The 24,158-nt window shown below is 35.8% G+C and overlaps 1 protein-coding gene and 1 long non-coding RNA gene across 3 annotated transcripts in view; both read left to right on the top strand.

Moving 5' to 3' along the window:
• Positions 1–12,580, top strand: part of LOC128250607 (uncharacterized) — a 132,077-nt gene extending 119,497 nt beyond the window's left edge. Inside the window, exon 3 of the long non-coding RNA XR_008266635.2 lies at positions 11,003–12,580. This is a non-coding gene — a long non-coding RNA (uncharacterized LOC128250607). The remainder of the gene's footprint in view (positions 1–11,002) is intronic.
• Positions 12,581–14,225: 1,645 nt separating this feature from the next.
• LOC106878307 (uncharacterized) overlaps positions 14,226–24,158 on the top strand; it is a 154,438-nt gene continuing 144,505 nt past the window's right edge. Inside the window, exon 1 of one of the 2 annotated variants that reach the window (XM_089340433.1) lies at positions 14,226–15,075. In XM_089340433.1, coding sequence (XP_089196559.1) covers positions 14,985–15,075 — 91 coding nt within the window. In that variant the 5' untranslated portion in view covers positions 14,226–14,984. The remainder of the gene's footprint in view (positions 15,076–24,158) is intronic. The other variant, XM_089340430.1, reaches the window with a different exon arrangement.

The following is a 24,158-nucleotide window of genomic DNA, read 5'->3' on the forward strand; positions in this document are numbered from 1 at the left end:
GTTGTTGTTGTTGTTGCTGCTAGTAAATGATGAAATAGTGACAGAAAGAGACTGGGAAATGGAGAGAAGGAGACCAATAAATTATAGCCAGACACAACTGTAACCTCCCAAGCATTCGCAGACATAACGTGGTTTTGATATACAAGCTTCAAATAGATAAAGCTAACAGGTATCACGTGACAAAACAGGACTCAATAGGAGAAATAACTGTAATCAACTCCTGCCATCAGATGTGTCCAATGTCTCCGAACGCTGATAAAGATCGATATTAATTGGATAATCCACCAGCGTTACTCCTGGAGTGTACCCCCCACCCGCTTTTCATCTCGGGTATCAATGTCTGCATGACTCAGTTATATTAATATTCTAAACAACTTAAAGGAGGCGCAATGGCCCAGTGATTAGGGCAGCAGACTCGCGGTCGGAGGATCGTGGTTTCGATTCCCAGACCGGGCGTTGTGTGTGTTTATTGAGCAAAAACTCCTAAAGCTCCACGATGCTCCGGCAGGGGATGGTGGCGACCCCTGTTGTACTCTTTCGCCCCCAACTTTCTCTCACTCTTTCTTCCTGTTTCTTGAGTAACGCTGCGATGGACTGGCGTCTCGTCCAGCTGGGGGAGCACATACGCCTTAGAAACCGGGAAACCGGGCCCATGAGCCTGGCTAGGCTTTAAAAGGGCGCATGAAATAAAAATAAAAACAACTTAAAGGCACGTGGCTGAGTGGTAAGGAGATTCGGCTCACGATCCTATGTTTGTGAGTTCGATTCACGACGGCGTGTGTCGTGTCCTTAATCGGTATCGGTGTGGTTACGACCCTGTAACTTAGCGGTTCGACAAAAATAACCCATAGAATACGTATCAGGTTTTACAAATAAGTACTGGGGTCGATTCACGCGACTAAAGAAGAAAGCTCTTGCGGGTGGTGCCCCAGTATGACCGCAGTCTAATGCCTGAAACAAGTAAAAAGATAATGAATGACAGACAATAGTCGGATTGTGTTGGGTATTGAACCCTTACCAATCAGTTAAACGGCCCTTTTTTTTTTTAGATGTGTATTTGAGAGCTAATCTAATGTGAACCTGACTTGGGTTTCCTTTATAGGGCTGAAGGACAGTTTAAGGGGGTTTTAGTACCAGGGTATCTAAGGAAGCATTGTGATATGTAGGAAGAAGCTTTGGGTAATGTGATGTATTTGGGTGTCACCACGAGAGATGTTCAGAGAGGTCGGCGCCTGATGGTTGTGGTGATAATGAAGCTGTTAATTATGTGTTAATTGTATCGTATATGTAATTAAATGAAGGTATTAATTGTGCGTTAATTAAATTTTATGAAATTGAAAAATTTAGTTGAGTGTGTAAGCGAGTTGTATGTAATTAAAAGGAAATTTCAGCCGTGTTAATTAAATTTTATGAGGGTTTTATCTCCGTGTTAATGATTTCATACGTAATTAAATGGCGGTTTAAGTTGCGTTGTGTCACAGACAATTTAATGATGATTTCAGTTGTCCTTATTGAGATGTTTGTCATTAAAGGAAGATATTTGTCTGGCAATCATGGGATACGTAGTGGAATGGAGAAGGTGTTAGCTGTGTGTTAATTGAGTGCTATATAATTAAAAAGTTTTAACTGTGTGTTAATTGAATCATATGTCATTAAATGTACTTTTTTTCTGTGTCCCTGCTAATACATCGAGATAACTCTGATTGTTCATAGTCTGGTGTCTTTTAAGTGGATTTAGCTACTATTTCAAACTTGTTGTGTGATCAGGTATAGTCTTTTTCTCAGCAGAGGGCACTAGTGTATTTAGTGTGCTGGTTGTCGTTTGGTCAGAGGTCGGATTCTAGTTGAGTAAATCTTTGATTAAATATACTCCACCCGCGACCACCTGACCTGCTCTTTTATTTCTACATCGTTATCCATTCTATCATTCTTTCCTTGAAGACAGTAGGATGTGAGGTGGGGGATATTTGGCTGTTATTTCTAGCAGGTCGAGAGATCCTGCTAGCTCATCTCTCTCTCTCTCTCTCTCTCTCTCTCTCTCTCTCTCTCTCTCTCTCTCTCTCTCTCTCTCTCTCACTCTGAATAATTTTCTCTGTCTGCCATACGCTGCCACTCTCTACTTCAGTTATAACACATCTCTCGGCGATACAAACAACTACCAAATGGACGTATTGTCACTAATTAATCTAGGACTGAACGTTGAATACATGTTTACACGATCATATTTTGAAAAAAAAGAAGCAAAACGTATCGAAACAAAGAGTTCTCGTATAATAAAGAACAAATATGTGACAAATCCTGGTGAGAATCGAACCAACGTTGTCTTTTCGTGTGAGAACATTGAATAAATCACGTTTCCCTGCAATCAAAGAGCTAAGCAAGATATAGTTTCAGTTTTTCGCTAAAGAAATGTGTTCAGTTTTCTTCTTATTATTTTTATTAATTGAGAATGAGAAATGTGTAAATGACATAGTGCACGAGTGTGCGTGTGCATGTATATACGTGCTTTGAAAGAAGGTTTATGTATGCCGAAGTATGTATGTGTCAGTGTTTGTCTGCATACGTGTATATATGAATTTGCGTGAGTATAAGAGTTTGTTTGTGTGTGTATAATTTTGTGCACGCAGCATAACTGATGCCTTCCGACGTGAATATCATTTTTATTTACTTGTTTATGTATCCAGCTATCTACCTGTATAATTACCTATCAATCTACCTTCTTCCCTTTCTACAAAGCTAGCTACCGAGCCAGCTTGAGAAATAAAGAGCTCTAAATATATATCTCTTAGCTGTTAGAAAATATTTACATATATTGCTTTTCTATCTATATATAAAGGTTTACTTATGTATTTCTATCTCTCTAGGTAGCAACTCCTCTATATATAATGTGTGTGTGTGTGTGTGTGTGTGTGTGTGTGTGTGTGTGTGTGTGTGTGTACTAACAGAAGGAAGAAAACATTAGAAATTTATGTTTGCAGTTTCAAATTTCGTTAGACGACCGAAGACAGAATCGCGAATGACATAAAAATTCTCGAAAATAATGATTCTGGAGAAGTGATAGAATGTTTTGTTTGGTTTTCCTCATTTTGCTGGTTTGCATTAAAACATTCTTATTTCTCCCCTCCATTGTTGCTAGTTTACTTTCAGTTTACAGGTTTAACGAGGACGTTGAAACTCTGTCAGTAGAGACGCAAACTGATCCGGGAGTTTCTGCACATTTTCCATGACTACTTCTATGTTTCCCTCTCCTGTATCAGCAACAGCGTCCATTGATATTAATATCTCTCTAGTTCAAGATTGTTGAACTAGATGGAATTCATGAATATTCATCGAAAGAAGACACGTGTCTGCTGCTGTCAAATTAATCCTGTAGATTATACCAATGAGACATGATTGAAATAGTTCCATGCTAATGTATTCTAGCTGACCCCACCAGAAAGGTGTCATACGGTGAATTGATTGACAACCCATGTGTGTGCGTGTGTGTGTGTGTGTGTGTGTGATGAATTTTTCAATCTTTGCTGAACATAGGAAAACATATTGTAGGCAGTCAGACATTCAATAGGTTTTAGTACAGCACTTTGCTGCATCTGGGCCGCGCAGAATTTGACGTTGGCACCTACTTGGGTTAGAGAATCATAAGAGGGCTTTTTAATGCCATATTGGCACCATTGTCGTATTCTTAACTCTTGTAAGCTTCCAAGGGAATACCATTTTGATTCAATGCCTCTTTATCAGGTTTCCAATTCCAGAACCTGTTTTCTTGCAATAATCGTCAAAAGATAGAAATCTTTTTAACTTTTAAACTCCCAAAATATACATTGATGGTAAAATATGATAAAGTGCTTTGGTTTGACATGTACAAAATAAGTTGCAGTGAATATCCTTTTGCCTTTTTCTCATTTTAAAAATGAGACTCAAGCGAAGAGAGACAAATCCATCTTGTTATTCATCTGACAAATAATGTACTTTCAACCTTTCTACTTCCTCCTGGCTTTCTCTGACCTTGGCTGGGGTTTCAAGTACGGGGTGTCAATCAGAGAAAAGTTCAACCAGGCCAAGGAACATTAGTATTCTGAACATTGCCAATCAGAAGATAGATACTACAGAATGCAAACTCGCTTTATATAATAATATATAATGCACTATCTAAAAATACCATAGTAATAAAATAATATCACTTAAAGGGTAGAATGGTTCGGTTAGTCTCTTCTGCTAAAATCTTTTTATGGAGAAAATATTTTATGCAACTGTGTGTGGGAATCCATCGTTGAAGATTTCTCCATGACACATAATTCAATTTATGCTCGTAACTAGATTCTTATTTAAGAAATCTGTCAAATAATACTCACCATTTTTCTGTGGTGGAAAATTCTGTTGTCAAAGTTGATACATTAACTTCACCAAAGACTCGACATGAGAAACAAAATATGTCAAGTTTCTTGATACTCCGCAGTAGCCAACTTCTCTCAGACATTTTGGCATTTCATTCCTATCTCTACAGATGCCAACTGAAAAAGATTGTCGCTTGCTTTCTATTAGAAATGTTTCAGAACATGGACTATGTCCTATTTGCAAAGATATTTCAATGTTAGCAATTCTTTGTATGAATTTTTCAATATCACATTCCATCTTGTATTACGGATGTTGATTTTTGTTTACGTAGTTTGGTCTTAGGTTAGCGTCCTTTTGTTCACTTTTAGGGACTGCATCTTTGACCGCGGTTGCTCGTTTAAATTGGCAAAGTAACATACGCACACATATATAACATGTGTGTGTGTGTGTGTGTGTGTGTGTGTGTGTGTGTGTGTGTGTGTGTGTGTGTGTGTGTGTGCATATATGTATATGTATTCATAACAGGTTATAGATGAAATTAATTAGCAGCTGCAGCGATTTCAATAGAAATTTATAATTTGCTAGACTCTCTATTGTTTCTATGTGAGGGGATGGCCATGGTAGTCGGTCTCCTATAAATTAAGCTAATTAAATATAATTAATGTTGTTGTCATCTCATGTATAATCAATTTCGACATTAAAAAAAAGAGATAAATTTCTATGAAACAAAAATTAAAACAAAAATGGAAAAAATAAAGGCGGTAATGCTGAGTAATGAAGAATATAATGCGAAAATTGGTTGCAGAAAAATTGCCTGCACTGCGCCAGGCAGAGAGTTCGGTGGTCGCCCCCCACCCCCACCCCGCAATCGATTTGACGTTATTGAAAAAGCAAACTATTTAAACAAAGAGATCGATGCAGTTTAAAACCTAAAACAAACTTGACAGTAAATAGTTTTGACATAAAACTGGGAACCATGTGACACATGTCGTCATCTGCTTTTTGGTTTGTTCAACGCATAACTACCGTATTTGTTGGTGTACAAGAAGCGCTTTTGCATAAGAAAAGACCCTACCTTTTGAGGAGAGAAAACTATATTTTGTTGAAAAAAAACAAACAAACCAAAATGACTGTTTCTTCATACACTTCGAATTCTCATCCACCATAAGATCGCTTTAGATTCATGGCGTTTAAGAATTTAAAAAAGCGGGTCTTGTACACCTGTATGTCCTAGTGTGTAGCCTGGTCATAATATCATCACGTTGGTGTGTGTTGCTTTTTGTAATACATAAAAGTGCAAGACTTAAGCTCCCACCTTCTTGATGTATGCTAGCGTAGTACAAACGTGTGGTACACTTGTTCTTTTATTCTGTTTATCTCCATCACCTGACTCTTGAGTATTTTTAGGTGCATGGCTCAGTGGTTAGAGCGTCGGGCTCACAATCATGAGGCAGTGAGTTCAATTCTCAGACCGGGCTGTGTATTGTCTTCTTGAGCAAGACACTTTATTTCACATTCCTCCAGTTCACTCATCTGCAGAAATTAATTACGACGTCATTGGTGCCAAGCTGTATCAGCCCCATTGCCTTTCCCTTGCATAACGTCAGTGGCATGCAGACGAGAGGCTGGTATGCATTGGCAACTGCTGGTCTTCCATAAACAACCTTGACCAGACTTATGCCCCGGAGGGGAACTTTCTAGGTGCAATCCCATGGTCATTCATGATCGAAGGGGGTATTTACCCTTTACATAAACCAGCTAGATTTAAACCGTTATTTGTTCAATACCCTTTTGGGTACGTTTAGCTGATCAGCTCCTAAGTTTGACAATACTTACACTGCTTCAAGTATGATTCGTTGGTTCGTCTCCTCCCCTCCACCTCTTCTCTGCCGGTCTTGGAGTCCCTGTAACTCTCTTCAATACTGCTCTTCCTTCCAAAAAATAAAACATAGTTAGATATAACCAATTTCAAGTGTATTCACATACAAATACACATAAATGATTTCATACATAGATGCATACAAATGATACAATTTGTCGACAAAACAGAAACTACTTAAGCACAATATATATAGATGTGTGTGTGTATGTGTGTGTGCATACATGTATATTGATATATGCGCTTATCTGGTGTATTTATTCTTTGTAGATAGGAGACAGAATTCCCTATATCTATTCACCGATCAAACTTTGTTCGTTAATCGAATATATATATATCCATACATCCACTTATATAAAAAATATGAAAGGGAAAGAAAGAAAGATGGAAAGGCAGTGAGGGAGTGAGTGAGGGTGGAGGTGAGTGTAAGGAATGAGAACAACTTTTAATAGTATTTAGAGTATCGATACTATTGGATAACATTCGCCTGTAAATTTCTTGAGAAATTTCCCAAGAGGGGAAGAGAAGAGGAGAAGGAAAAAAATGCTGTGATTAAGCAATGAATGTTGGAAAGCAGATCGATTATATTACATCTGTTTGTGAGTATGTTGCTCCAACTAAAACTGTCTCTAAAGGCAAACAAATCTCTGCCATTTTAGCAATGCAATTTATTGAAGATGACATTCCCTGACATGTAAGTATAACGGCAAATGTACTTGAGATTTCATGCAGTTCTTTATAGCAAAATACTTGTGATTTATGTTTCCCCGAAAGAAAGCAAAATGGCGTATGTTATTAACCAATTACAAAACGTATTGGGTCGGTAAAATATTATTATTATTGAAGTAGGAAATGACTAGAGTTATCCAGTGAAAACATGTATGATCATAAGTTTGGTATGATCATAAGTTTGGTATGATCATAAGTTTATTACGTCCTTGTGATTATCTGTACGTATTGCTTTACAAATATAATAATGTACCAACCTATATTTATTGAGACGGCAGAAATTCAAGTCATTCTGTTAGACAACCTGAGACAAAATCATAGAAGAATAGCGCGTGTCTTGATCTTGGATGTGTCAATATATATTCTACTCTCTGTATGTATATATATACATATGTATGTATGTTTGTATGTATGTATCTATATAGCATTTATATTTGTATGTCCTCTTCTGTTTTTATTCAAGTATTTTATCTCTGAAAAAGGAGCAGGTTTCTAACAAATATACATTGCTCCATCTCTGGAATGTAGATTACAAAACCATTCATGCTCTAAACTTTAGGAATGTTTTGCATAGTCTTACTGTTCCACTAACGGATTGTATTTGTAATGTGCGTGTTAGCTGATCGATTTCTTTTCCTGAAAAATTCAGCTTATCCAGATTGTCACCAACGTATTAATTCACACGACCAAGCGCATCGATTATTAGTGGCTTAAAAGTGAATTTATAACCTGGAGATTACCTGTTGAGCACTGGGGTCGATGTAATCGACTTAACCCCTAACCCTGAAACTGCTGGCCTTTTGCCAAAATTTGAAGCGACTATTATCAGTATTCTTATTGTTGTTGTTGTAAGGCGGCGAGCTGGCAGAATCATTACCATGCCGGACAAATTGATTATCAGTGTTTCTTCCGGCATTTTGTACTAAGTTCAAATGCCACCGTGGCGAACTTTGTCTTTCATCCTTTAGGGGTCAAGTACTGGGGTCAATGTAACTGTCTTACCCCATTTCCCTACAATTACTAGCCTTGATGATGGTGATGATAATGATGATGCTGATGATGATAATGCTGGTGGTGGCGATGTTGATGATACCGAGGATCATAAAGATGATGATGATAATGACGATGATGATGACGAAGACGATGACGATGACGATGATGATAACTGATGATAATGATGACGACGATGTTGATGATGATGATAACGACGACGACGACGATGATGACGATGATGATGATGATGACGATGATGATGAAATAATCTTTTCTTGACAGACTTCAGTAAGAATTACGTTTCAGATATTTATATCGTGAATCCCACCACCACCTTTTCTCTTTTTTCTTTATTTTTCAGAATAAAATTGCATTAATCGGCTCCTTTCTTGCATTCAAAAAATGTTGCCCGTTGGCAAAATTGTTTTCCAGTAAAATAATTTGGTCGGCTGTGCTTCTTCTCAGCATATTTTCATTAATCTCCTATCGCCTTCATAAGGATCTTGTTTTTCAATTTTGAAGTCATTATTGTACTTCGAGTTCACAACGGCAAACTGGATACTACGATTTTTTTTTCTACATTTTTTTCGACATTTAAATGGATCTTTTTTTTTTACATTTCTCAATATTTTTCTTCAATTCTTCTCCGCTGTTGTTGATGTTGTCGTGTCCAGCCATGATGTCTGACGCGAGTCTTGCACGGTGAATTAAAGTTTAAGATTAATATGGATGACACTAGTAGTATTAATGTTTGTCAAAGTATACATACATACATACATATATATATATATATATACATATACACACATACATATATACTCACACACACACACACACACACACACACACACACACACACACATATATATATATATATATATATATATATATATATATAATATACATTTAGGAATTTATTTTGTAAGATTCCTGATGTGAAACCGAGTGTTGAAACAGATATTGTAATATTTCGGGACGGTCGTTTTTTTATTTTTTCAAAATAAAAACACACGCACTACTTATTCGTTCTTCACTTGTTTATTACTTTTCTTATTTTAACTTATGTCCATTGTCCGGAAATCTTCCATCACACGTCTGTGACATCTTCAGCGACACGTGTATATGTTCCTGCTCCACTTAATGTGTGCGTGAGTGTGTGTGTGTGTACACTGATACAAATGTTAAAACATTTCTAGTTCTAAATGCTTCAAGATCAGATTAGTGCTCGATGTGTTGATGTAGAACTAATTCAAATCCGCATAGAGTTAAGCATCGAAATGAACCAGAATCCACAGTCTTTATGCGTCTTTATATGTAAACTTCTTAAAATACACACTCAAATGAATTTCTGAAAATAAACGACAAACAACAGAAAGAACCGAACGATAAGAAGGAAGTGGAATATATTCTTTCTTTCTAGAATAAATATAAATAAATTACCATTGTAATTGACATTAATATTCATATACCCATGCGATATAGCATCAGGCGCGCGTGTGGATGTGTCTGTGTTACAATCTTTGTTCTATTAGTCTTGTACAAGCTAGAGCGCGTTTAATATTAACGTTTAATATTAATACAGTAATGTTGATGCGGCAAGGAATATTCTGGAATGCATAAACTTATTTTCGTTTATTTTTCACTATTAGTTCTGCTATATCTGTAGTCGTCGTCATCCTCCTCCTCCTCATCATCATCATCATCACCACCACTACAACCATCACCACCACCACCAACCCGAAACCAAGTGGTTGAGAGGCAAACTTCTTAACACACAGCCACGCTTGTGCATGTATATAACAGATAAGACCGTTTTTGTTTTGTTTTGTTTTGTTTTTTTATGGATTTTCCTCGTTGCTTCTTCTTTATCATTGCACTTATCTCCATCAAGTCCGAAAGTCACCTCAGCATCGTTACGAAATATTCTTACATTTCACTCGAAGACATTTGTCTCTGGCATAAAACTTTAAGACATCATTCACTTTACCTCTGTTTCCCCACTGAGTATCCTTTCTTAGATTCGTTTAATATAATCAACAAAATGGATCAGTATGATTACAAGAAAAGATGGGGAAAAGGCTGTCCATTTCAATCAATCCTTTTCTAGTCTATATGTCTGTTAAACTCTCCCTTATTAATGTTTGCTCTGACAATCAGCATCATCATCATCAGCATCATCATTATTATTATTGTTGTTGTTGTTGTTGCTGTTGTTGGCTAAGATTGAAGAATCTGTCTCGCGATTCTTTCCTGTGACATTCTAACCACGTGTCCATAGTAGCAGAGCTGTGCCCTTTCAATGCGAAGAAATAACGGCTTGACCTGAAAAGGGGCTCCCTAATCTCCGTGTTAGGTACTCTACCGAGTAACGTTATTCCAGGATCCTTAACTAACATTTGGAAATCCAAATGTTTGGTTCATTTTATCTTTCAGTAAAGGATTAATGGAAACACGGTCAAAATGATTCTTTTAAAACGTTCAGTCATCTTGATATGCATCACAAGATCTACGAAATGTCACGCGAAGCGGTCATAAATCAAAGTGAAATTACGTAAGGTTTGCCAAAAGTTGACGTTTCATACATAAATGGTTCCTCAATGAATAAGCCAAACCAAAAGACAGACAAACAGAGATCGCCGGTCAACGGAAGTAACCTTGCCGTTACATTAGAATGAGATTGAATGAATTAAAAATGGAAGATTACCTATATCGATATCCAAATCGAAACCGAAGAATTATGCGTATTTTATTACATCCGTAATAGTTAAACTGTTAATTATTCAGTACCCAGTGAATTATTACTTTTATTGATCGTTCACAAAGTTTCTCTTTTGTAGATAATGTTTCATTAACCGCCATTTTATCGTCTGCTTTATTTGTATTGAGATTATTAAGCCGTTTTGTTGAACAAGTCCTCTCGATATTGCAGGTTAATATATTCCATTTCCTGTTCTTTTAAATTTTTTCCGATTTTGTTTTGTTTTATTTGAAATATTTTTGTCATTGCTTAATTGTTTTGGTTCTTTTCCTGATAGCTTTCTCTTTTCATTTCTTTCTTTACGACAGATTTCCACCAATTTCCGAATACTTCTCAATAAATAAATCTTGAACATGATACAAGCAGACGGACAAAATGTGCAATATTTGACGACATGGCAAAGATCAGGCGAAACGATCTTTAATTAAGTTTTATCACGGCTAATACAGTCAACTGCATATGAACATCGATTACAAGTTAAGCAATACACAAAGATGAAACGAAAAATAAAATTCAAAATTAAGAAACACATTTTCCATACAAGTAACAAGTTACTTCTTCATATTTCTTCTCGTATTTAAAAATGTTTATTCAAACTGGAAAGACGTAAAAGAAAAAAAATTGAGGCCCTTACTAAAACATTTCCCCTCGTTGTAGATGGGATTCGACTGAGTTCCTTAACTTATTTGCCGAGAAGATTGAGTGTAAAATATATATCACAATCTGATTGTTGAAGAAAAAAGTTCTAATCTGAAGCGTTTGCACTAAAAATAATGAGAAGTATAACGAAGAAACAAGAAAGAACTTTAAACCAGGACAGCTTTCTGTTGTGAGTTTGTGATTAAACTGGACTGTTATATCAAGATAACTAGAAAATGTCCGTACCCTGAAACCATGGGCTGTTTTCTTGCCATACGTCGTAATCTAAGTTAAAGCACTTACGACCAGAAGTCGTTGTTTACCATTGGATTACTCGGGAGTAAAAAATAAATATATCTTCATATATTATTGTTGTAATTCATGTATGGAAGTAGAAACAGGGGACATTTTGGCGGCTAAAAAATGGCGGCAAGAGATAGAAGTACGCAGACGATCTTTTACACAGGAGACAGAAAATAACAAAGTTGAAAGGTTATCTTGTAACTATGCTGGTATTTGATTAAATAGAATGAATCGATTCTTAGAAGCTATTGGTGGGAATAAACTTATTTATAACTGATAACTCTGACAATATAATTTAACGAAAATATATTTAACACTCCCTCGTGTCTTCCAAAATATTTCGTTCATATCCGGTTGCTTCATGTACATTTTTCTATGTTTAAATTATACTACTTCTATACTATATATTATATCATTCATTATCGAAAAGAAATATACAAACAAAGAATACGATATACCACCGACGCTTCTTTTGTATTACAAGATTCTCTAAGAACTGTTTGGAGTATTTTTTTCTGTTCTTGATCAACGGATTTAACATCTAACAATCGACTGTGATAAAGCTGTGTTTTGACTTGTTTTCCAGACATATTTCATAACATTTTACAAGATTTGTGATATACTGATATTGGTTTAAATAAGAACAAAATGAATTAACATTGCCTTTCCAGCACAAACATACATGAGATATAAAAATCTGCCTTCGGTCATCTTTTAAAAGCTGAGAGTTTTAACAACCACCAAACGAATTGATGGATGATGCCGATCATTATTATATGTTACTAAATCAATGAATGCATTTTACTTGGTGGGTTTCCCAATTCGGTTTCAATACACTAAAGTCAACATTTTCTTGAATCTAATTATTTATTACGTAAGGACAGCAATAAACCTGAAAGGCCGAGAGAAACGTGAAAGAAGAAGAGGAGATCAAAAGAAAGAAATATATTCGGTGAAATAGTGAAAGAACTCTCGACTGTCGAAACTAAAATTAATTTAAATGTTTCATATCTGAAAATCACGGATGAAGTTTGAGGAATATCTTGAATATTCGATAGGTGACAAACAAAATCAAATGTTTCAGAATATAACTCATTGTTAATTTATTTTATATTTTCATAGACAGATAAATATTTAACAAGTTTACGTTTCTTCAAAAATGATGTTATATTCAGGAAGAAGGAATATTTTAAACTTTACCAAGAATGTAATATATTCATCGAATAAGTGTTTCCGTTCATAACCGCAATGTCACTACACTCGTCAGATTATGAAATATATTCAGTAAAACTCGACATGGAAGACAAAAGAGATTTAAATGATACACCATTATTATTCCTTGTGTCTGGAGAGAAAAATGAATAATAATTTCATTCAACTTTTAAAAACAAAAAAGAATTGTCATTAATCATTAGACGTATTAAATCTTCTCATTGTTCACGCAATAAATCCACCATTATTCTTAATTAAATAGAAGTCAAAATTAATCAGACCCTCGCTGAAACATATATACATATATACATACATACATACATATATATATATATATATATATATATATATATATATATATATATATATATATATATATATATATATATATATATATATATATATGTATATATATATATATATATATATATATATATATATATATAGATATATATACATATATACATATATATGTATATGTATGTATATATATAAATTAGTCGTTAGTAGTAAAGAGAATGCGATACGAGATGTATCTAGAACGAAAAAAGAACCGGAGATATAAATAAAAAGACAATATACAGAATCAAGAATCTCATTTAAACAAAGTTATATATATATTTTTTCCTTCTACTGAATGAAGTTGGAATTTCATTCAGTCGATATTTAAGGCGGGTACAACTTTGAACGACTTACACACGAAAGATCCCGCCCCTCTGCCGCCTCCTTCTTCTTTAAAAATTTTCTTTGGGTTTCTTATCCCAAATAACAAAATATAATCTTGTCTAAATTTATTCTTTAGGTTTCTGCTGAGATAAATATTACAGCAATAATAACACAACAACAACAACAACAACAACAACAACAACAACAACAACAATAATAATAATAATAAAAGAGCTAACATCTTGCCGAATATTCTCCGGAAAAGAGCAAACATACGATAGGAGAATGAAACAGTTTGGGAGACATCTCCTGAATTTCGTGCAATAATCTGTTGTCGACATTTCTAGAATTTTCTGAATAATCGACCGACAAACAATCGTAAAAAAAACCCCAAACAAAACAAAAAGTTAAAACAAGAACTGTATGTATGATACATATAAATATATATACATATGTTTCCCCCCCAAAAAAAAGTTAGTTTCTTTGTATATTTATTAAATATTAATACCAATTAATATTCATTCATTCATAGTCACTATCAATAACAGTGTTGTTGTTGTCGTCAATAATAATAGTAATAATAATAATAATAATAATAATAATAATAATAATAATAATAATAATAATAATAATAATAATCGTACCCAGAAGTATTAGTTGTTCTTCATGAGATGATTGCGTTGATATCATTTCGTATGTCTTTCATTCACTCCGGCTGGAAATGTCAGGCGTCTAAACCGGGTTTAAAAGACTATCGCATCTTTGGCCAACATTCCGACATAGTCACGTAACGTGTCGTTATTCAGTATCATTACGATTACAAACCCAAAATAGACAAGCTCCCTGAGGACAAAATACACACACACACAAAAACACACACAGACACACGCATAACCACAAGGACATACATTAATACACACACAGCAATTGCCATTACATGAATACTTTACACACACAGAGAAACTACATGCACATACTTATATAGAGACAATTACATACACACACACACACATACATACGTACATATATACATACATACACAAATACATGCATCAGACATACATAACCTCATACATACATACACATATACATACATAAATTTATACAGATATACATAGACACATACACAAATACACACACATACATACATACATACATACAAACATACATACAGACATACAGACAGACAGACAGACAGACAGACACGTAGGTAGGATGGTTGATGCGTCCAGCACAAGGCTTTAAATGGAGACCAATCACGAAGTCAGGATTGAACCGTCGTTCAGGAAATCAATTACCCCTTGTCCTTAATCTGCCATTCGATTCAAGTAATCCCACCCCACCCCCTCCACACTCCCCACCCACTCGCTACCTGACTTCATGTAGACCACAAACAGAAATTAGTGTGCCAATCACGTGAGCGATATATATTTATATACATATATACATATTAAGGAAATACCGTTCAAAATGTCGGACATTATTACTGATGGGATTGATCCGAAGAGGCGACCGCGCGAAGATGATTGCATTATGTCGACGATGTTGCAGCCCTCTGACAGTAAGTAACAATTCATTTCCCACTTTCTCTTTTTATTATTATTATTATTATTATTATTATTATTATTATTATTATTATTATTATTTCTTGTTTGTTTTTGTTTATTGATAAACTAATCGCTGTTATTGTCGCTGCTGTCATCATCATCATCATAATTATCACCGCCATGTCTGAAGTATTCACAATCTATCTGAACAAGATATGTAACACAGAGTTAACCACTAAATCGTTTTTGTTATTGATATATTTATTCCTTGCCACATGAACGATATATTTGCTTTTGAATGGCTGTATTGTTATTTAAAAGAGAAGATATTTAAATATGACACTATTAACATTTAAAAGTGAAAACATATTATCAGTTAGAAATGGCAGCATTAAGATTCAAAAGTAAAGATATTATCAGAGAAAAACAAAAGCATTATCACATTTAAGTGAAAACATTATCATTTAAAAATGCAAAAATTATCATTTGAAAGTGCAAGCGTTGTCATTTAGAAATGACAGTATTAACATTTATAAGATATTATCATGTAAAAATTATTGAAGTTATCACTAAGGAAAGATATTTTCGTTATTTGTGGTACGTCTTATTTCCTTTTTGGTCATATTCGTACAATAGTTGACTGGAATATATCTCTCTTTTTATATGTAAAGCCTTGGGGGATTTCTGATTTGTTCGTCTTAACGTACTGTAGAAGACATCCACAGGCACACATACATATATAGATACGTGTAAAAAATACATCTCTATGGTTATTTAATTGCATATGTAGATGTTATAAAGATACGCGCATAAAGCTTTGTACTAAATGAATCTGGTGATAAAGTGAAATAAACAATCTTCGCTCCAGTTCAGCTCTTAGAAGTTAACAATGGAACGAAGATTGTCAATTGCTTATTTGCGCCATTGTAAGGAAGATGCGTTTAAGATACATGAACAGATAGACGAACAGATCTATCTATCTAGCTAGCTAAATAGATGGATAGATAAATAGAGAGAGTGAGAGAGAGAGAGAGAGAGAGAGAGAGAGAGAGAGAGAGAGAGAAAGTGAGAGAGAGAGAGAGAGAGAAAGTGAGAGAGAGAGAGAGAGAGAGAGAGTGAGAGAGAGAGAAAGAATCAGGCAGACAAGATAAAGGAACAGTTTTGTCTTTCTTTCAGATGACGTGTATCTTATATGTCTCCGTCGTTTTGGCAAGGCGTTAAGTTTTGTTTAAGGAAGGTTTTGCTGCTATGTCTAGCATGTGGAGCGACGACATAAAAGCGGTTTTGTTTGTTCAGGCATATTTTGCTTATCTGAGCAACTGAGTTTAAATTCCTCCGCCGAGGTCGACTTAGCCATGGCAGTAGTGGGCCTGAAAATCCTCCAAAATAAAGAAAATACTACAAATGAATTGTCTCACCCCACGAGGAGGTCACAGCAAGAAGTGAACTCAGAACTTAACGGGCTATAAGAAACATCACAAGACAGCGCGAACAACGGTTTAAGAGACTTTGCCTTTCATTCTTTCGGGGTCGATAAATTAAGTACCAGTTGAACGCTTGGATCTATGTAATCGACTTAATCCCTGAAATTGCTGGCCTTGTGCCAAAATTTGAAATCAATATAAATTGCGGTGAATTATTGACAGAATCGTTAGAGTCGACTTTGCCTTTCATCTTTTCGGGATCGATAAATTAAATACCAGGTGCGTACTGGGGTCGATCTAATATACTGGCCCGCCCTCCCCCAAAATTTCGGGCCTCGTGCCTTGAGTAGAAAAGAATACTCTGAGTGAGCTTCTACTCAACAGGATCCGATAACCTCCCGTCATTTCTTTTGTCTATCCTTATTCGATTCCGCTAATACTTGTTTATAATTGTGACGGGAAAGCCATAAACGCCGCAACGTCCGGCGCTAAAGAACCAGAGCTTTACTCGCAGAAATCAGATGAAGCTACACCTAATGTAATGCCTGTTGGAAGGTCAAATATCAGGCACCCCTCCCCCTACTAAATACTAATGAAAGTTTCTTGGCGGCTACCAGGGATCGTCTTTATTGACAAGATGATTAAAGGGAACTTATATTCAATTCTTAATTGTACGTCGTGGCGTTGGGAAAATGTTTAAAACGATCTTAATTTTAATAATCATAGCGATGTGTCTAGGCCTCTACCCTGTCAGTTTTTACTCTTTTCCTACCCGCCTCCTAATGAGAAACACCGATCGAGTGCTTCTTAAAAATTTATAACTACACATTAGATTGAAATATCCCGGGTATCGCCCCCGTAACACAGAGAAAAATAGATAAATACAAGAGTCTGACGGGCCACTGTCAGTTTCTGCCAGTTGTCGTCGAAACCCCAGGTGTTCTCTGACCCCGCACTGCTGATTTCATCCACAAAATCGGGATAACTGCGGCCCGTTTGAGAAATGGACCCCACAATGTGCGTGGCTGCTGCAGTGGGTGTCACTGGCCATTCTCCGCAGCAACCCCTTTCCAATCATCTCCGCAAAGCGCGGTTGAACACGCCATTAGTTCAGGGGTGGACGATCCGTTTTCCTGCCCCATTCCCCCAGCTTCTGCTGCTTAATTCCCCACTTCCTTTTGTATTCGTTTTCTGTGCTTCTTTTCTAATGTTTTTTTTTCTCTCAATACTTTTATTTTTTGCACTTTATATATCTTCCCCTGCTTTTCTTCCTGTAAAATATTTAATAAAATTGAATTTTGTACGAGATTTATGATTTAAGGGAAATAACTCTCATATATCTAAATAAGGGAAGTAACTCTCACATATCTAAATACACGAGACCTTGAGAGTTACTTACCTTGACACATTAAGTTAGACGTATTTCTGTGTAAATATTGATTTCAAATATTTACACGCGACCAGCACTTTCGGGGATGGGAGTTTCTCGATAACATTTCACCCAGTATATGACTGGTACTTGTTCTATCTATCGACCCCGGAAAGATGACAGGTAAAATCGACCTCGGTGAGATTTAAACCCAATTCCTGTGTAAATATTAACGGAGATACAACAGTGTTACATTTAGCTGTTGCTCCGTTCAATGTTGTGGATATTTTATCATCGCTTCCACTCAAGGAACCTCAAGTCGAATACATGCTAACTGTGACCAATCCATCAGTTTGTCAGACCTGATATATGACCAGTTCGGCATTATGCAAAACATCCTAACTTTTTATTGTTGATGTGATTTTGGGGATATTTGACTGATGTTTCTAGCAGATTGAAACGGCGCGAAATAGAATGCAAGGTCACACGCATTTTCGTTATGTTTTAGACAGCAGGGTAGGTTATACTCGTGACCCCTGTATAACGTTGCTTTCCTCAACCGGAGCCAATGTGACCCTTGCGTTCCACATGAAATGTTGATGTTAAAAACTATTCTTTTATTCTTTTACTTGTTCAGTCATTTAACTGCGGCCATGCTAGAGCGGCGCCGTTAGTCGAGCAAAGCGACTTACTCTTTGTAAGCCTAATACTTATTCTTTCGGTCTCTTATGCTGAGCCGTTAAGTTACGGGAACGGAAACACACCAACTTCGGTTGTCAAGCGATGGTGGGGCGACAAACACAGACACGCAACTACATACATACAAACAAACATGCATACACGAACACACACACACACACACACACACATATATACATATATACATATATTCATATATATAGGTGTATTTTTAGGTTACTACCAACCGGGATTTTTCTCGAGACACCATCTCTCTCAAGGTAGTCCGCCAAGGCAGCAGGGTCCTTGCTCCCCTGGGCTTGGAGTGTTCCTTCTCCTTGGCTGCTTACCACCCAGGGCTAACCAGTACAGCCTGCTGGCTGTATTATTATTATTATTATTATTATTATTATTATTATTATTATTATTATTAGTGATGGAAGCAATATTAATAGCGAAAGGTAATCTTAGTATCTAACTTAACGTGAGCGTTTTGATAGAACCCTGTATACTGCATTATGATCCTTAAGAAGTCTTCTCATAAGGGCATTTGGTGCGCAAAAGCACACACACAGATCGTGACAGACGGGAATCGTCTGTCATGACCGCCGGAATTCCCAGATCACGTGATATCGGTCTACTGACCTTCTTAGTGAGAAGTGTGCCGTTCACCGCTTGTCTGTCAAATATCGTTGCTACGATATATAGAATATACCAACATGTTTTCAGACAGTGATGACGCAAACAGCCCGCAGGCTTCTTAATAATTAATTATTAACGACGGAAGCGGTATTAATGCGTAAAGGTAATCTTTATATCCAGCTCAACACAAAAGCCTAGTTAGAAAACCGATTTAGCGTTTTCATCTCTTCTCTGGAGAATCATTCATGGTGATTCTCTCGAAAAGAGATGAAAGCGCTTAATAAATAATTTTCCATAATTCAGACAACCTCCTTTCTCTTAACATATAAAATCTGAACACCGTGTGAAACAATCTATACATACATGTGTGTGTATGTGTGTGTGTGTGTGTGTGTGTGTGTGTGTGTGTGTGTGTGTGTGTGTGTAGACATATATACAAAACATACACACATATAGGTTAATATGTGCACGGATTGCTTGTAATTTTGTTTTTTGATATTACACAATCATAAGGCGATGATCTGGCAGAACCGTTAGCCTGCAAGGCCTAATGCTTAGCGGCATTTCGTCCGTCTTTACGTTCTGAGTTCAAATCCCGCCGAGGTCGACTTTGCGTTTCATCCCTTCGGAATCGATAAAATAAGCGCCAGTCAAGCATTGGGATTGATGTGATCGACTTACCCAACTCCCACGAAATTGCTGGCCTTGTGCCAACATTTGAAACCAAATTTACACAATCGTTAATTAATGAAGCATTTGAACCATGTAGTGTTGAAACGATTGTAATGAAGGAATAAACATAAAACCATCACATCTACTCTTCGACTTGCAATACACACACACACACATCCACACACACACACACACACACACACACACACACACATATATATATATATAAATATATCTCTGAATATGTATACATAGATATATATTTGTTACGAATAGAATATTTTCTTTGGGACAAAGATATATATATACAATGACATATGTACAATATAATCCAATTTCATGTAATCTATTTATTTTATATATTGATCCTATATTGATTTCTGCTGTCCTCAAACTATGGCAAGATTTCTCGCCGAAGACTTTAAAAAAATAAACTAAATTCTTCCACAATATACACACACATACATACATACATACATACATACATACATACACACACACACATAAGCGAGGTCGTTGTTAAGGTGTATCGATAAAATTTTATTCCAATTTCCTCTCAAAGAACTTTGTATAAAATATACCTTCCATTCCTAGAGATCTATTTATGTAATCGAAACTCCATCACGTTGAACATTTATGTATTTTAGGAATTGAAAACATTTATGCATTCAATAAGTTTGCAATCCAAGTCGGATTATGGATTTATATCTTGTTGAATGTTCGAGAAATATGCAGCCAAAATATAAAATATACTAAATATATTGTAAAGTTTTTGTCATACAACAAATATGCATATTTGTACGTATATGTATACATACACATATAATAGGATGTGTGTGTATGCATGTATCCATATATATATATATATATATATATATATATATATATATATATATATATATATATATATATATATATATATATATATATATATATACAGAGATTGATAGGTAGAGAGTTATATTCGGTTTTGTGTTCATATATGCATATATATCGTATATGTACATAAATATATATGCTACAGAAATGTCGAGGAAGTTAACAGAGGTGTTGGACATAGAGTAGGAGAGTGCAAGGGTTGGGTGGAAGGACTGAACGAAAGAGAGGAAAAAAGTTGAATTGTTCGCAGGAGTCTGAGGTCGCGCCGATACAGTCGTCAAAGTAACGACCGAAAACTCAGGAGTGGGATCGGTGAACTATGAGACTGCCTGGGCCTCAACATAGCCGAAGGACAGGTTTAAGTCGCTGGGACCCATTCTCCTTCCCATCACCACTCCATATATATATATGTTCTCGACAAATCTCCTGAAGAACGTTTGATCAAGTAGCTTAGAATCGTCGTCTTATGTTTCTATACGAACAATTTTTTCGTTTCTTCAAACAAAATACGTGCTTTTGAAATATTGAAAGTTAAATTGACAATCTCCGTTCCATATATCAGACATTGCGACGACAGCACCATCTATTTTTCATCCATACATACATACATAATGAAGATATATATATATATATATACATGCTTATATATTTGTGTGTGTGCGTGTGTATGTATATATATCATATTTATTGAACTTCTCTAATCGATTGTAATGTAATTTCTTCTCCGTTATTTTTTCATCTCTTTATCCTATTTCTTTCAGGTTAAATGTTTTTTCTCTCCTCCTTTATAATATAAAATTTTTTTTAAACTATCAATAAAATTTCTCTAAGTTCAATATCCGGGGCCAATCTTAAAAATTGTCAGAATTGTACAGTTTGACAGGGACCATGTTTTTGTTGTTCAGAAAGGGTTAATCCGATTAAAATGTCTATATCTTTCATCGATTATATATATATATATATATATATATATATATATATATATACATACATACATACATATATATATGTATGTGTGTGTGTGTGTGTGTATATATATGTATATATGGATATATGCAACTATATATATGTATGTATATATACATATATGATGTATGGTATAATATGGATACATATATATGTATGTATGTATGTATGTATGTATTTCTACCTGTATGCGTCATTCCACGCCTATACACAAACATGCCAGGTGAATGTAGGTGAATGTTCGCGCCTGCTGCTGATTACATTTCAATTAAACTTAACATACAAAAGGTAAATGGAATTTAATTTAATTTTGAAACGACTCACACAAAAAACAACGACTAACGTCACTTCAATAACAGATCTACTACTACTACTACTACTACTACTACTACTACTACTACTACTACTACTACCTCCACCACCACTACCACTATACCACTATTACTGTCACGATCACTATTACTACCACTCCCATCTCTATTGCTACTACTACTACCACCACCACCACCACCCGAAAACTACTGCTGCTACTACTACAACTACTACTACTACTACTACTACTACTACTACTACTACTACTACTACAACTACTACTACTACTACTACTACTACTACTCTGTTCTTCTACGGTTGCTGCTGCTGCTGCAATCTTACTACGGCAACGTTGTTTCATCTGCAACGCTGGTATTACTGGCTGCTGCTGCTGCTGCCGATGATGATGATGATGATGATGATGATGATTAACAAAAACAAAAGCACCAACGCCAGCAATAATAATATTGATATTTGAGTAGGGGTGGGGGCATGTTACGATCAATGAAATCGATGTCAGTTATGGAGAGGAAGTCAAAAAATGTCAACGGTCACCTCGGCAGGATTTCGTCGCTCTGTGCACACCTCGGACAAACCCGTCTGACAGCACCTCCGTGCCTGTAGAGCTTATCCCGAACTGGAATCGAACCTCGGTATCACTGTCAGACTAAGGGCATCTGGAAATTATCCAAAGGTGATTCCTGACCGGAAAGACCTCCGAAAGAGATTAGCCATTACACTTTCGTCGACACCCAAAGTCTCCCGAGTAGGTCGTCGCACTTCCCCGCCACTAATTCTCTATATATTGCTAACGTGGAACTTCAACCGATCCTATTGCCTGACTTGTAGAGTTCTGTGAGCTCCAGACGACATTCTAGGTTCCAAGCGCTCCAACCTGGCCAAGCAGTTGACAGGAGGGAACAATGACAGGATTTTTCTACTTTAAGGTTGAAAGGAACAATTAACGTAAAATAATCTACATAACATTCCATTTCTGTAGTGTTTATTATTCGATTTTGGTAAGATTCTCAAAATCGTAGCTATTCTCACCGTTCCCTCTCTTCTGTGTCATCTTAATTTGCTGTTTTGTTTGGTCGTACCTCTAACCTTTTTCTTAGCTTTCACTTACTACGGCTAATACACTGCCATCTTTCTTTACTGTAGGCGGAAGATGCTAGTGGTAACTTCCTATCTCTAAAAGATTTAAAATGGTAGTGTTACCCATTTTAACTCACCAGTATTATTGTTTTTTCTGGTGATTTATAGCTTAAGCCTGTGTATAATATGATGCAAAGAGATATCGAACTTAGCATAAGTTTTCCTCTAGCATTCAACCAGCCTCGAGTCTGCTGCCATCAACCTTTCTAAGGACTCGTCGGTTTATCATATCCAGTTTATGCCCTATTATGAATCGACTGGATATCGCGTAGGGATGATTCCCAACATCGGTCAAGTGAATCACCCGATAGAAGTTATTATACTCTATTAGGGTATTGTTTTTGTCTAATTCTCTAACATCAATCGGATATAGATACATACTGGCACACATACATTTATACATAAGTACGTATATATATATATATATATATATATATATATATATGTATATATAAGAATACAAAAAATGGAACAGGAACACAACAGGCGACAACAAAACATCCAGACAATTAGATGATACAAAAAGAACAAGAAACGACAAGGACGGTTCATTCGGAGTTTTCTTGTGCGCAGCATGGTATATAAGACAGTTATAAGCTGGCTTGTCTGTTGGTTGGAAGCGATGAGGTTAAGACAATTCCGAACTGGCTTGCTAGCTCGGTAGATAACTTGGTACATAAGACAGTTGCTAGCTGGGTTGCTTGCTAGGTTGTTAGCTAGTTAGTGAGAATAGTAAAACAAATCTCAGAGATAAGCTCAAAAAGTCTAATGACCTATTGAACGAATGACATATAACGTTTCTTAATTGATTGGAATCTGTCGTTTTCTGAAAGGGGGAAAAAAAATCAAACTCTCAAAAGTTATCGGTAATTATTTGAAACTCTTATGGAAAAGGAGAGATAATTGGTAATTAAAGATTTGAGACTCGAAGAAAGTGAGGGAAATGGAAAAATAATTAAGAATTAATTCCACAAAGTTAATTTACTGGTTCAGGGCG

This window comes from Octopus bimaculoides, chromosome 23 (assembly GCF_046866305.1).
Source record: "Octopus bimaculoides isolate indiv1 chromosome 23, ASM4686630v1, whole genome shotgun sequence".
Classification (NCBI taxonomy): Eukaryota; Metazoa; Mollusca; class Cephalopoda; order Octopoda; family Octopodidae; genus Octopus; species Octopus bimaculoides.